The sequence below is a fragment of the Nuphar pumila genome, chromosome 3 (genome assembly GCF_984573655.1).
Source record: "Nuphar pumila chromosome 3, dmNupPumi1.hap1.1, whole genome shotgun sequence".
Lineage (NCBI taxonomy): Eukaryota > Viridiplantae > Streptophyta > Magnoliopsida > Nymphaeales > Nymphaeaceae > Nuphar > Nuphar pumila.
In genome coordinates, this window is record NC_143251.1 from 22,049,939 (window position 1) to 22,065,518 (window position 15,580).

Consider the following 15,580-nt stretch of genomic DNA (forward strand, 5'->3'; position numbering starts at 1 on the left):
CAGATCATCGAACGATCATGACTCTCAGATGAAAAACAAGTTGATATTCTAGAGGTCATCAATGTAAAGATGAAGAAAGATTATGGAAAACCTCTGAAGGATCCAACTCAATATAGACAAATAATTGGAACTTTATTTTATCTATATTATTTGTCCTGGTATTTCTCATACTATTCATTCTGTTAGCCAATTTTAGTTTGCTCCCACTATAGTATATATGAGTGTTGTAATGAGAATCATTAGATATTATTAAAAATTCTATTATTTATGGGTTATTTCTTTCATCCTCTTCCCCATTAGAAGTTATTGTATATTCTAATTTTGATTGGGGAGGAGATGTGAATGATAGACGTTCAACCATTAGTTTTTGTGTTTTTTAGGTGATTTTCTAATAACATGGAGATGCAAGAAGCAGTAGAATGTGTCCCTCTCTTCCACCGATGCAGAGTACTGCGCCATGACAATAATTGTGTCTGAATTAGTATGGTTGAAACAATTGTTAGAAGACTTGGAGTTCATAATGCAGAACCCTCGAGATTATGTTTGTTATAACAAGAGTGTAATTTACATTGGAAGCAATCAAATATTTCATGAAAGCACCAAACACATTGAAATGGATTGTTACTACGTTCGTAAGGAGTTTATGAAGAAGACCATCACGTTGCCATATATACCATTTGAGTAGCAACTGATGAACTTCTTCACTGAAGCTCTCCCATCACCTAGATTTTACTTCTTGGCAAACTCTCGATTGTTACACCGTGAGTTTGACGGGGGTGTTAAGATTGTGTATTTAATATATGTATTTGTATGTATATATAAATATATATTTCTATATATGTATATTATTAATACATAGGTATGTAAACTCAAATGCCATCAGGGGTATTTTGGTCATTTTACCATGTAATAGTGGTCAGCCCATTAAGGGCTGATAGTATTTCTTATTTTTTTGTTTTTTGTTTTTAGCTTTTTGTTGTACATGATAGTGACAACTCCAACTAGCTGTTGGAGCTACTCCCAATGGTCACAAATGTGACCTTTATAAATAGGCATTCTCCCCTTTTATCTCTTTATGCTTTCTCAAGCATTTGTACAATGAGCATTTATTTTTCTCCTCTCTTGAAGAGTGGGTTGGTAGAATAATACCTATGATTCCTTGGGGTCATCCTGAGATTGGAAGGAATAGGAAAAGGAATAAATGTAGTGATATTTTTGTTCTTTGTTTCCATAAATATGAAGAGAAAAAATATGAACAATGCAAGGACAAATTTTTTTCTTCTTTATAAAATGAAAAGGAAGGGCAGTCATCTCTTGTTGCCTGTTCATTTAAAATGCTTTTGTAATTGTAGCTAATCTCTTATTAAGTAAACTTGAGAAGCTCAATGTGGGGAGGAAACAAGGATAATGGTAACTTGGCCCCAGGCATCCACCATTTTACCTACAACAAAATGGTTTGCTGTTTTCTTTCTGCATCATTTTCATGACCTCAAGCTTGATGTTCTCTGTTTGACCATCAACTATGGATTATATGTCCACTTTTTAGTGTTATTGTGTGAGAAATTGCCAACTTGAAAGGAAATCTGCATTTTGTGCCAATATGTAACCTGGTTAAAAAAGTGCTCTTAACCATTGCTCTCATCTTAGGTATGCGATGTTCTCTGTTACCTGGTAAAAAAGTGGTATCCATAAATAAATTTGCCATCTTGTTGACCTTCTGTGGTTCATTTTGTAGTATATTAGTGTGTTTTCTTTTTTGCTTTTTCTTCTGAAATAATTAAGAAAATGAAAAGAAACAAATTATCATGTCTGTTTTAGACCCTTCCTGTAACATGTGTATACATGCATGCTTGTCTTTGTGTGTATGTATGTGTGCGTGCTCTCACGCACCTGTGTGTGTGTTTCTTTTAACACTGTGAAATGCAGGTCCTCTCCAAAACTGATAGAAGGACCTGATGGAAGAAATCTACAGTTGCAATTTCGCTCAAGGTTATCTCTTCCACTTTTCACTGGGGGAAAAGTTGAGGGAGAGCAAGGTTCTGCAATTCATGTAGTGTTGCTTGATGCAATAAGTGGTCAGGTCTTAACATCAGGCCCAGAATCATCTGCAAAATTAGATGTTGTTGTGCTTGAAGGTGACTTTAACAATGAAGATGGTGAGGACTGGACACAAGAGGACTTTGAAAGTCATGTTGTAAAGGAACGTGAAGGAAAGAGGCCACTTTTGACTGGAGAATTGCAGGTGACCTTGAAGGAAGGTGTAGGCACGCTTGGTGAGTTGACATTTACAGACAACTCGAGCTGGATACGTAGCAGGAAGTTCCGTCTTGGTCTAAAAGTTGCATCTGGTTACTGTGAGATGATTCGTGTCCGTGAAGCAAAAACAGAGGCATTTACTGTTAAGGATCATAGAGGAGAATGTAAGTGTTCTATGGCTTCTGGTAATATTGTTATATGTTTTTTCTTTGGTGTCTGGATAATTACATATACTCAGGCAATCCAATAAGCTGGTGGTTGTCTTGTCCTCTTACAACTGTGCACTGGATATGTATTGACTGCTTGACACGTTGAGTTGATGGCCATTTTGTTTTCTGTTATTCTTTTCTTATAATTTCTTGTTATTGTACTTTACTGAAGTTAGATTTTATTAACAGTGTATAAGAAACATTATCCACCAGCACTTAGTGATGAGGTGTGGCGATTGGAGAAAATAGGAAAGGATGGTTCATTTCACAAAAGACTGAACAAAGCAGGAATCTTTACTGTCGACGATTTTCTGCGGCTTGTTGTCAGGGACCAGCAAAGACTACGTAATGTATGTTTTTAAGTTTCTGTTTACTTACAAAATTTGCATTTCATTCTGTGGGATGCTAATATGTTTTTCTTGTTCCCCTACAGATCCTTGGAAGTGGCATGTCCAATAAGATGTGGGAGGTTGCAGTAGACCATGCCAAGACTTGTGTGCTTGGGGGGAAGCTTTATGTTTACTATAATGATGAGTCAAGGAATGTTGGTGTGGTTTTCAACAATATCTATGAGTTGTGTGGTCTTATTGTTGGTGTTCAGTACTATCCAGCAGAAACTCTCTCTGACAGCCAGAAGGTAGGTACTTACAACTGCAAATACTAAGGAACCTGATGATATAGTTTTGAATTTCTAGTTAGTGGTAATATGGAGCTATAGTTTGCATTTGGGACATGATTCTTTATAATAGGACTAGTGGTAATAGGGCTAAACCTTCATAGTCTCTTAATATCATAATCTTTTTGTTTACTGCATTTTTACCATTTTCTCAACAGGGAAAAACATATACCTGAAAAGTGCAAAAAAAGTTGGTCAGAATAAATTTTTTGTGATAATAATTCATAATAGTTTTCGTAGGGTTTTATTTTGGAAGAATTCATTATTTCAGAAGTTTGCGAAAACTTGTGTTATTTGTTAGAAAAATGCCAAGATTTTCTGAAGAAAAAACATTTCTTTCCTTATTTTTTAATTTTTTCTGAAAAATCCTCTGATCATTGCAAGGATGTTGGTTGTGGATATGGCTATCACACGAACACCTCTGGGGTTGCTTTGTCCAACTCTTAAGAGCTCAATTTTGGAAGTTCCTGGTGCATGTGTGGCATCTAAATTCTGTGTCATGTCTCCCACTGCCAGTTTTTGTCACTTATGATCCTTTGTTGGTTGTATATTGTTTACAAGCTTCATTTGTGGAACAAACCATCTTTTAGGGATCATCTTGAATAATCATTGTTGACAGAGCGCCTTCACAAAAAATGATATTTTTCAAAAAAGATATACTGTCATATATTTGTAAGAAAGTGGTGGTGTTCCACCAAAGCACTTGAACCAAGCAAACAAGTGTCTAGAAAGACACTTCACACAAGACCCGTAAAAGGGTAAAAAAGGAAAACACAAAAGTAAAAAACGGATTTTTATTAAAATGTAAAATGCTTAAAAAGCATTTTCTACAAGTACATTACAATGGGGGATGTACCCCTATTTATAATAGAGAGGAGGGGAGAGCTCATAAGGAGCTCTCCCTCTAGCCGTTGGACTAGCTCCAACGGCTAGAGTTTGGTCAAGTTCCAATCGAAACTTGACCAAAACCCTAACTATCTAGTTCTATTTAAAATAAAAAAAATAAATAATAAAAAAATACAAAAATACAAAAATACAAAAATATTTTATATTTTAACACTCTCCCTCAAACTTACAGTACAATGAGCGAAAGTTTGTTTAAGAGAAAGTGAAATTAGGGGGCTGCAAGAGGCTTGGTGAAGAAATCTGCTAACTGGTATTCTGATGTAACATATGGCAGATCAATGGTTTCATTCAAGTCCTCCTTTCTGACATAGTGACAATCCATTTCAATGTGTTTGGTGCGTTCGTGGAACGTCCGGTTGCTTGCAATGTAGATTGCACTCTTGTTGTCACAACACATTCGTGAAATATGTGTTGTTGTAGCTCTCATGTCCGCAAGCAGACGATAGAGCCATATGACCTCCATTGTAGTGGTTGTTATGACTCAATATTCGGCCTCAGTGGAGGATAGATAAACCTTCTGTTGCTTCTTGTACCTCCACGATATGGGAGATTCACCTAAAAACACAGAAATTAGTGGTTAAATGCTTATTATTAGGATCACCTCCTCAGTCAGCATCAGTATAAGCAATTAAATCTAATGATGATGAAGCAGACAAGAAGAGTCCTCGTGAAAGAGAATTCTTTAAATATCTAATAATACGTAGAACTGCTCCCATGTGAACAGAGGTGAGATCATGCTGAAACTGGCTGGCTGTATGTACGACATGCACAATGTCTGACTTAGTGATAGAAAGACAGGAGAGTGCTTCAACAAGTTGTCTGAAGGGGGTAGGATCATCGAGACGCTCTCCATCATCAATTTTCATTTTAACATTAACTACTTTCGGGGTGTCTACCGTCTTTTCATCTGTAATGCCAGACCTGAAAACAATATCAGAAGCAAATTTAGATTGAGAGATCAGATATACTCGAGGAGAATAAACACCTTCTATTCCTAAAAAATATCTTAAAAATCCTAGATCAGACATTTCAAAATGAGTTTTAAGAAGAGTTTTGATGTCTGCCACTCCCTGTTTATCATCACCAGTGATGATCATATCGTCCACATAAAGGAGAAGAATGATGATACCTGCATCAGATTTCTTAACAAATAAAGTAGTGTCAAGAATGAAATCCAATATCTGTCATAACATGACTAAACCTGTCATACCGAGCTTTTGGTGCTTGTTTGAAACCATAAAGAGCCTTCTCAAAACGAAGAGTTTTACCCGTGGGAATACAAATACCAGGTGGAGGATCCATGTATACTTCTTCAGCAAGCCTCCCATTTAAGAAAGCGTTTTTGACATCCATTTGAAAAATATGCCACCTTTTAACAAAGGCCAAGGCGATTAGGGTTCTGACAGTAGTTATACATGCTACATGATTGAAAGTTTTTTCGTAGTCGATGCCATACTCTTGAGCATAACCTTTGGCTATGAGTCTTGCTTTATATCTTTCTAGGGTCTCATCACTTTTGGTTTTAACTTTATAAACCCACCTACATCCTATAGGTTTCTTTCAAAGAGGAAGATCTTGAATGAACCACGTCCTGGCCTTTTCTAAAGCATCCAATTCTACTTTCATAGCTTCAACCATTCTTTATGATTTTTGGCTTCAGAGTAGGAGGAAGGTTCAACGTAAGATTGAATTAATGCTAAGGCAACCCTATATGATGATGAAAAGGAGTCATAAAAAACAAATTTGTCGGGAGGTCTAGAAATTCTAGAAGTCCATCAAGGAGGAACTTTAGAAAGCCTTTTTAACGCACATGGAGGATGCGGTTCTCCAACTGTTCGTCTTGTATACTGCAATCCAACATCCCTACTGGTTTGGTCTTTGCTATCAGTGTCAGGAATAAAGGGGCTTTGATCATTGTCAAAGTTGCATTCGAAATCCTCTTCACTAAATTTTGAGGTTAAATAAAGTAAAATGGAATATTCAGTAATATCTTTAGCTTTTTCACTCTCAAAATTATTTTCTTTTTCTAGAAAAAACACATTTCTTGATATATATACTTTGCCATTTTGAATATCACAACTTGTAACCTTTTTGATTCTCAGCATATCCAAAAAAGGCAATACAAAACATTTGCAACAAAAAACTCTCAACCTAGGGTAGTCTGGTGTTAAATCATAAAGTTTCTCAATTGGAGAAATATTTTTCAAAGAAGAGGGTGACATTCTATTGATGAGATAGGTGGCCGTTAGGACTGCTTCAACCCAAAACCTATGTCACATGGGTGCGGGTGCGGGTGCGGGTGCGGGTGCGACACGGGTGCGGCGCAATTTTAAAAATTTTGGACACGGGGACTCGGCTATATATATATATTTAAAAAAAAAAAATATATATATATATATATATATATATATATATCCAGTGTGTGCATATGTCTATATAAATTTTGGACTCGGCTCGTGACTCTTCCAAGTTGTCTCAGATCCTGAACTAACTGAGTTAAAATAGTAGTATAACTGGGTTAGAACCAAACTAGGCTGAGTTTATCATTGACTCAGCCGAGTCTTAGCTACCATGGGAATAAAACATCATCAAGGTATTAATTAAAAGCATTAACTAAAAGCATGTTCTGGTAAATGCATTAAATATCTTTTGCTAAAATTCATAACATTAATTAAAAGCATTAATTTTTCAAAGCTAGATTTGAAAAAGAGAGAGAGAGAGAGAGAGATCTCGGTGGATGAGAAAGTGTTGCTACTCGTGGATGAGAATTTATTAGCTTTTATAAGAGAGAGAACTTGGTGGATGAAAAGTGTTGGTACTCGTGGATGAGAATTTATTAGCTTTTAAGATTGAGAGAGAGAATTAAATGATAATATTTAAGAATAAATTTTTTTTCTGGGCCTAATGTTTAAGACTCATGCTATATATATATTTTTAAAAAATATATAAAAAGATCTTTTTTATTTTTTATTTTTTTGTACTAAAAATGGACATTTTTGGACTCGGTCAACGTTGACCGAGTCCAAAATTAAGACGGACTCGGCGTTGACCGAGTCCAGGCCGTGTCCGAGGCCGCACCCGTGTCCGCACCCGTGTCGGGGCGTGTCGACTCGGGTGCGGCACCTCCCTAGCCGAGTCCGTGTGACATAGCCCAAAACCCTTTTTTGAACTTGACTTGCAATTAACAAAGTCCTAGTGGTTTCCATAATGTGGCGGTGCTTGCGTTCAACAAGACCATTTTGTTGAGGTGTGTGTGGGCATGGTCGTTGGATAATTTTTAAATTCTCCGCACATAAATTCTTCCCTTGAATCGGTGTGAAAAATGACGATATTACTTTAAAATTTATTAATAATCATCTTATGAAGTATTTGAAAATAAACAAAAACCTTGGATTTATGCTTAAGAAAATAAATCCAAGTGTCTAGAAAAATCATCAACGAAGATGACATAATACGCATAACCGCCTTTAGAAATAACTGGTGCAGGTTCCCAAACATCCAAATGCACTAACTCAAAAGGTTTTGTAGAGACAAAGGTTCTACTAGAAAAAGGTAATTTTTTTATTTTACCAAGCATGCAATCTATACAAGCAAAATTTTCAGATTTACAAATTTTTTCCAAACTTGGGAAGAATTGGATTTTAGACATATGAGGATGGCCAAGTCTTTTGTGCCATAATTCTATCTCTAATTTCTGAACATTTAGACAAAAAACATTTTTGGTAATTCCAAATAGTCTATGTAATATAGTCCTCCTTCTCTATGGCCTTCCCCAATCAACTTCCTTGACTAGGGATGGCAATGGATCAGGGCGGGGGACAGGGTCTCTACCCCCGTCCCGTCTCAAGATTAGAACCTCCATCCCCGCCTCCATCCTCGCACGAGAATGGTTTTTAACCTCCACCCCCGTCTTCATACCCGTTTCATGTCCTCTATCCCCGGTTCAAACGGGGATGAGGCGGGGCGGGCCCCCGTTTCCCCGTAGTCTATTGCCATCCTTTAGAAGGACTGGGGATGGGTCGGGGCGGGGATCGTGGCAGGGCGGGGAAAAGTGTAAGTCCATCCCTGCCACCAGATTTTAACCTTCATTCTCGCCTTCATCCCCGTTTCATACCCTTTATCCCTGGTCCAAATGGGGCGAGGCGGGCCCCCGCTTTCCCCCGGTCCACTGCCATCCCTATTCTTGATTGGCGATCCTGTTCCCAACAACCATCAGAAGAGAATGATATATTATATCCATAATCAGAAATTTGTGAAACAGCTAGAAGATTCAAATTTAATTTTGAGATATATCTGACATTGGGAATACAAAAACGTTGATAATTTTCAAAACTGCCTATTCCTTTTATTTCAAGAGATGTTCCATCTGCTGTTAAAACTTTTGATATACTTAAGTTGTTTTTAAGATATTCAGATAATCATTTGTCATTTGGGGTCACATGAAATGAAACATCAGAATCTAAAAGCCAAGGAAAATTACTTGGACCGAAAACATATGCAATTGCCTCTCTAGTTGAGTCATCAGTTGAAGATGATACCCCTTTGAGAAGAGGTTGGAGGATCTCCATCAGTTGAGCCATAGAAACTGGCACATCTTGATCTTTTGGCTCGACGTCAACGATGGCAACCCTTTTTTCATCCCTCCTTTTTAGTTTAGGGCATTGGGGCCTGTAGTGCCCTGACTCATGACAGTGGTGGCAAATAACTTTCCTCTTGTCAAACTCATAATTCTGTCTTCCGAAGTGAGGTGGCCGGTAAGTACGAGTATGATTCTCAGGCCTGGATACTGCTAGGAAGGAATCATCATCAGCTTTAGGGGTGCTTTTCCAAAGACGTTTTTCCTCTATTGTTAATTCTTCAATAGTTTCCACAGTAGTGGAAATTTTTCCACGATGAAAGAGGGCCGATTTGGTGGACTCAAATTTTGGCCTTAACCCAGCTATAAACTGGTAGAAATGTTCAACATCGAGCTGCTTTTGGCGAAGCTCAATATCCTTGGCACAGTGCCATTTGGGTTTCAAAAGAGATAGTTCTTCCTAGAGTTTGGATAACCCATTGTAATATTCTCGAATTGATTTGTCTCCTTGGGTCATCATCCGAACCTTCTCTTGAAGATTGCACACATGTGCAATATCTTTAAGGGAATACATATTTTTAAGGTATTTCCATGCAAACTTGGCATGACTAGAATATTTTTTAATGTCAACACTATTGATAAGCCATGACATTATTTTTGCATGTCCCATTCTCCACTCTTTCTATTTTTTTTATAGGAGGCTAAAACCTTGATTTTCTTTTCTTTCGATAATGGGACCTTCTTATCTCCCTCTTTCTTGGTAAGTGTAGTTTAGGTTCCGAATCAGAACCATCCACGATTCCCCATAAGCCTTTACCCCATATGTGGTGCTTCATGATTGAAGCCCACGTTACATAGTTTGTGTCACTTAATTTCATGGAGATGATGGTAACTTTTTCATTGTCATCCATCGTTTAAAGGGGGAGAAATAAGAAGGATAGAAGAAAATAAACGAAAAAGAAAGAAAAATGTGTGAGAAGGGAAAGAGATAAATACAATGATGTTGAAGCCCTTCAAATGATACGTTTTGAAGCCGATAATGAAGTGATGAAACACTTCTCTCCAAGTGACTAAACACTTTTGCAAGAACAAGGTGATAACACACCTTTTGCACAAAGGGGCACAAAAACTGAGGAATAATCCCGTGACTCTGATACCATGTAAGAAAGTGGTGGTGTTACACCAAATCACTTGAACCAAGCAAACAAGTGTCTAGAAAGACACTTCACACAAGACCCGAAAAAGGGTAAAAAAGGAAAACACAAAAGTAAAAAAAGGATTTTTATTAAAATGTGAAATGCTTAAAAAGCATTTTCTACAAGTACATTAAAATGGGGGATGTACCCCTATTTATAATAGAGAGGAGGGGATAACTCATAAGGGGCTCTCGTCCAATGGCTAGATTTCTAGCCGTTGGACTAGCTCCAACGGCTAGAGTTTTGTCAAGTTCCAACCGGAACTTGACCAAAACCCTAACTATCTAGTTCTATTTGAACTAGATAGTTAAAATACAAAAAATAAATAAGAAAATAATAAAAAATACAAAAATATTTTACATTTTAACAATATTCTCTGCTTTCAAAGCCTATATGCACAATTGGAAAATGATTTATCTCCATGAATAAGAATCTAACTCATATTTTGATTTGTACTTTAATCATGTGTTAAATGTGTGAATTCTTCGATGATAGGTATATGTGGATACATTGGTGAAAAAGGCATATGATAATTGGATGCATGTGGTAGAATATGATGGCAAAAACCTCCTGAACTTTAAACAGAGCAAAAAGATGATTACTACCCGGTCTGATACTCATGCTGAAAGTTCTGAATACCAGCCATTTGATCAGCAAGCTTCTGTCCAACAAATGCCAATTACAGTTGCCGCTGGACTGGAGGCAATGGATCCTGGCATTGCTGCTAGAGGTCTCTCTCTTTCTCTCTCCACTGAGGATTTTCTTTCAAGGTTGAAACTTGAAAGTGTCTGACATAATAAAAACTAGTTAGAACACCATTAGAATTTGCGTTCCTGAGATGATCAATTGATTAAACAGCTAGAATTTCCTTTTGAGTATTGGATTGTCATTTGATCTTTCATAATGGCATAGATTTTTTTTTTCATGTCAAAATGATCAACATTCACCTTATTGGGATTTATTACACCCTAGCTCTTTGTGATGTGTTTTATTATCTGAAAAAGCTTTGTGAAATGCTGTCAATCTTCCACTGGATCTGGTGTAAGATCCCTTTCCACCGTATGCAGTGGTTCCATCCACCGCAGAAGTGTGCATTTGTGTGTGCACTCCATGCATGTGTATATTCGTGCATGCTCTGTGTGTGTGTGCATGTGCATCTGTCATGCATCTGTCTGTATATGCATGCTTTGCTAAGTGTCTCCATGAGAAGTTCAATGTGATATTAGAGCATGGAAATTTGGTTTAATAAATTATACCTCAGGTTTATTAACCATCATGTTACTTTGATCAATTTTTCTGAGTTGCCTAATTATTTCTATTTAAATTATTTAGTGACTTTTTGCTAAATTTTTGCATACTATGCTTAGTTGTGTATGTTCAAATCCTGGACTGGATAATATTGTTCAACTTGTCCTGCTATTCTTTTTCATATGAAACCCTTATGACTTATGAGTTTATATTGCTAATTTACATGACCTAGATTGGTTGCTTGCTCAGGAATGCTCCTCGACTTAGATATTTATCTACCTTTTGAGGCAACTTCTGATGAATGACTAATGACTAATTGTGCATGTGAACATATGGATCTGCACGTGCAGAGACACTCGGCACACACGGTCTACATTGTCACTGTGTATGTGCATTGTCATGGTTCATGTTTGTCACAACTGTGTCATGCATATTGTGCAACACACTTTTTCTTCTCTTCTGTTTCTGTAAACTTTGATGAATTTCTTTTTTGTGGCGTAAACTCCTCTACCATAAAACCTACCTTTGATTCTCAACATAAATTTTAAGCCTTATCTGATTAGGTGTACATTTTTTATGATTTGCTCAATTTTAGGATTAACTTGGTGAACATGGTTAGCGTGAAGAAATTTATGAGCCTTTCAAGTGATTTTAGGCTTTGAACATGTTTGAGAAATTACAATGAAAAACTATAATCTTCAGAAGGCTGGAATGCTGCACCATGATGCCCTCTCCCAACCGTTTGCCCAAGACGGGACCTTTTTGGTGCCTCTGTTACGTTGATATGGCTGTAGGATACAGCCATAATTTTTACGTGGTTCTCCAATATGACTAGTTTATCAGTTTCAAAAGAAAGAAATTCTACATTAAAAAAAATGAAAAATTAGAGGAGAAATTCATTAGTAAAGTTAAAAATAGAGGTGACAAGGCATCATGAAACATCACTAATTCAGATACTCTACAACATATCCTTGAGGAACTGACCCCAAGATACATCAGTCTGAGCTTGTGATTTGAATATTATGGATTTGCTGATTGTGATTGTCATTTGTCTTTTGTAGGAGATGCAGCTACATCTGGGTACAATGGTGACTCGTCAGCACATTATTCAACTCTACCTCAGCCGTTAATTCCTAATGCCCAAATCCAGTTTGAGACTGCAACATATTCTGCTCCAAACCAACTATTGAGCTCCTCTCACCAACCGCAAGACAACCGAACTGATCCAGTGGTCGGTCTGGCTTTGGGACCTCCTCAGTCTGCTAACCCTGGTTTTCAATCTATTGGAACACCTTTACAGACAGCAAATGTGAATTCACTAGATGATTGGTCTCACCAACGGGATCATGATTTCTTTACGGAGGAGATCCGGATGAGGAGCTCGGAGATGCTCGAGAATGAAGACATGCAGCAATTGCTCCGTCTCTTCAGCATGGGAGGAGGTGCTATGAACATGTCAGACGATGCTTATGGGTATTCTTCGTACATTCCATCACCATTGCCAAACTATGGCATTAGTGAGGACCGTAGTCGGCCATCAGGGAAAGCGGTAGTTGGATGGCTCAAGCTCAAAGCTGCTTTGCGCTGGGGTATCTTTATTCGGAAGATTGCAGCTGAGAAGAGAGCACAGCTTGTTGAACTAGATGATTCGTGAGTTACAAGCGCGGCATCAGTATGTACTTCCTTGTAACATGCATTGGCACAGAGTATGGCAGGGATTAATACACTGAATTTGTAGGATTCGGAGCATGGCACTGGTTGTTTGGTGTTTTGTGCAAGTTCCAGCCAAATTCATTGCTGATGCCTGATTCCTGTTGCCTGTGCAACCCTGTATGTAAAAATGCATCTGTAAATTTCAATTATTGTTATTATTGTTTTGCCTAATTAGACTTTAGCCTCTTGGCTGACATCTATCAATGCAACGTGTGCATGTGCATGTGCATGCGCGCATGTATGTTGTGCGCCTGCACTTAATCTCTCATTAAACAGGATTTGTGTCAAATGAATTATCTATCCCGTATTATCAACATGATTGCTGCGCATGGTCATGATTTAGAGAGAGAGAGAGAGAGAGGGTCCCACAGATTGTGTTGAACCCTCTGTTGATGGTTGCTTTCTCTTGTATTAAAAAGTTTCCACACAATTTTCCTTCACTGACGATGAAGGCAAGACGCCTACGCTTTGCTTTGCGTCTTCTTACGCTCAATCATAGTTTATGAATATAACTTTGAGATTTATTTTATTCTTCAATAGAAATGATGGCTCGTAAAAGTTGAAAGTACCAACTTTTATACATATATTTGCCACAACCATTTGTATTTACAAACAAGGCAAATCTTATTTTTTTCATTTTAAAAGTAAATTTAACCTCATGGACTTTGTTTACATAGTCTGTTAAGTGGAGGTGGGCATTTGGATAGGTGGATTCCAACACCAAAGTAGTAGATCACTTTTTTTTTTCCATTGAAAAAACATGATTCAAGACCTGATCCATAGGATTTGGAAAATGTTAAACACATCGATGACTGAAGGCAACATAACCTCATCATATATATATATATATATATATATATATATATATATATATATATATATATATATATATATATATATATCAGCAAAATCTGGTAAATAGTTTTTTTATTTTCATCGTTAATTCTTCAAGTTTTTAAGTTGTGTAATCTTGGTTGTCTAATAGAATAAAGACTGATACCTTAATGGAGTATATCAAGATCAAATCTGTTTATGAAAATGATTCTCTGATTGTTCAAGACACCTCTTTTCAACCGAGGAACAAAACAAAATCATTTTGTTCTATTTTAGTCAAATGGTCGAGGTCCTTACTCTAATAATCGAGTGTTCAGCTTTCATGTGGAGTTTGTTTATGTCAACCTTTATCAATTGACAAATGCAGAAGTCGGGACAGACAATCTTTCATTGAGGGGAGTGGTGCCGCTTGCTTGACCCAAATTAACTCCCCACTTCAAATTGGGGTTTGCAACAGTTTGAAGCAGTTTCTGAATGAAAATCTTCCAAGAATTTATTAGTGATTGAACCCCCCAAGGCGTTGCTGCACGGTGGGCATGCAGCAACCTGCTTGACAGCCGCCTATCTGGGCATTTCTCGAGATGGAGATGGGTGTGGTGTCCATCTCGAGAAATGTGGAGATGGATGGTCATAATCATGTAGCGCGGATGCATAAAAATGACCTCTTTTAAAGGTTTTAATGTTTTATTGAAATCTGGAGAGCTCAAAAGTGCCAACTGATGTAAGGTGGTTTGAGCACAGGTCCTAAAATTCCACACTCTGGATCCAACTGGGCGTCCAGGGCATTTTTTTCTCAATTGGATATATATAGTGCAAGTTGGCATGACCTAATCTTGCTTTATTGGGCTATATTAATCCTCTTGAGTGTGTTAAAGAAGTTAATAAAAGGATTCAAAACCCTCTTGAGTGTTTTAAAAAGGAGAAATCAAACCAAGATTTGATCTTGATCTGGTTTTGGAATAATCAAACAAGACTTGACCAGCTTGTTCAACCATCTAGTGGATCCAGGTACAGAAAGAGGTAGACTTGGGTCGGCCCAAATCAGGATCCAAGCAATTGATTGCCCCACTGTGTTGTTCTGTGGCATGCCCGTCATGGTTGCTTCAGCATCTAGAGCTAACAGGTTAGATATACAACCCACATTTGGGTGCACCCAAGTCTGACCGGGTAAGTCGGGTTCGGGTTTGGGTTGAGTTCCCAAAGTCTACCTGTATAATTTAAAGATTATTTGGAATATGCATGTTTACTTAAGAACTCATATAATTTAAGATTGGCTATGGTGTGGGCAAGTAAGTTATCTGACAAAAATCACAGCTCAAACACGACCTAAGTAATATTTTGGTCAACCCGAATATTATTCAAGACTTCATTTTTTACCAATATCTGGCCACTGTGGTTCAGGTCAGGTCAGTCATCTCACACAGATCCAGCCCATTGATAGCCCATCAAGACTTGACATACCTCACCCTGAACAGCATATGTATCTGCTTAGATGGGTTGTAGTTGCCATGCTACCTGGTCCAAACTGGGCATGGACTTATAATGGTAGAGGTGTCAACAGGTAGGATCCCCAGCAGAAATGGATGGGTCCAGACTCAGATCTTGACTAAGAGGTGTCAGTACCGGATCTTGACCCAAGTCTGCCAACCTACTAAAGGTAGAACCATGATCAGGTTTAATTAGAATTAGATAAACCAGACTCGGCTCATACCAATATTTTTTATATTTTTTACATTAAGAAATTGCAGATCCTAATCGGAGCTCAGGTCGGATCTTGGTCTAGCACAAAATTTCATAAACCATACCCAGCCCGTATATTGATCAGACCCTATAAGTCCAACCCAATTCTTAATCAGACCTCCTTCTTTCATACCAAACCTGGACCCTATCGGGCCCAGTATCGGTCGGCGTTGGAGCATACCCAACTTGTTGACACCCCTAATTATGATCAGGATGGATATCTGAA

General features: G+C 37.7%; 1 protein-coding gene across 2 annotated transcripts in view; it reads left to right on the plus strand.

Moving 5' to 3' along the window:
• The window catches only part of LOC149842259 (calmodulin-binding protein 60 D-like), a 36,240-nt gene extending 23,192 nt beyond the window's left edge, over positions 1–13,048 (plus strand). The window contains exons 4-8 of one of the 2 annotated variants that reach the window (XM_089999031.1): positions 1,927–2,420; positions 2,655–2,815; positions 2,899–3,102; positions 10,315–10,549; positions 12,129–13,048. In XM_089999031.1, the coding sequence (XP_089855157.1) occupies positions 1,927–2,420; positions 2,655–2,815; positions 2,899–3,102; positions 10,315–10,549; positions 12,129–12,721 (1,687 nt within the window). In that variant the 3' untranslated portion in view covers positions 12,722–13,048. The remainder of the gene's footprint in view (positions 1–1,926; positions 2,421–2,654; positions 2,816–2,898; positions 3,103–10,314; positions 10,550–12,128) is intronic. The other variant, XM_089999032.1, reaches the window with a different exon arrangement.
• Positions 13,049–15,580: the final 2,532 nt, after the last annotated feature.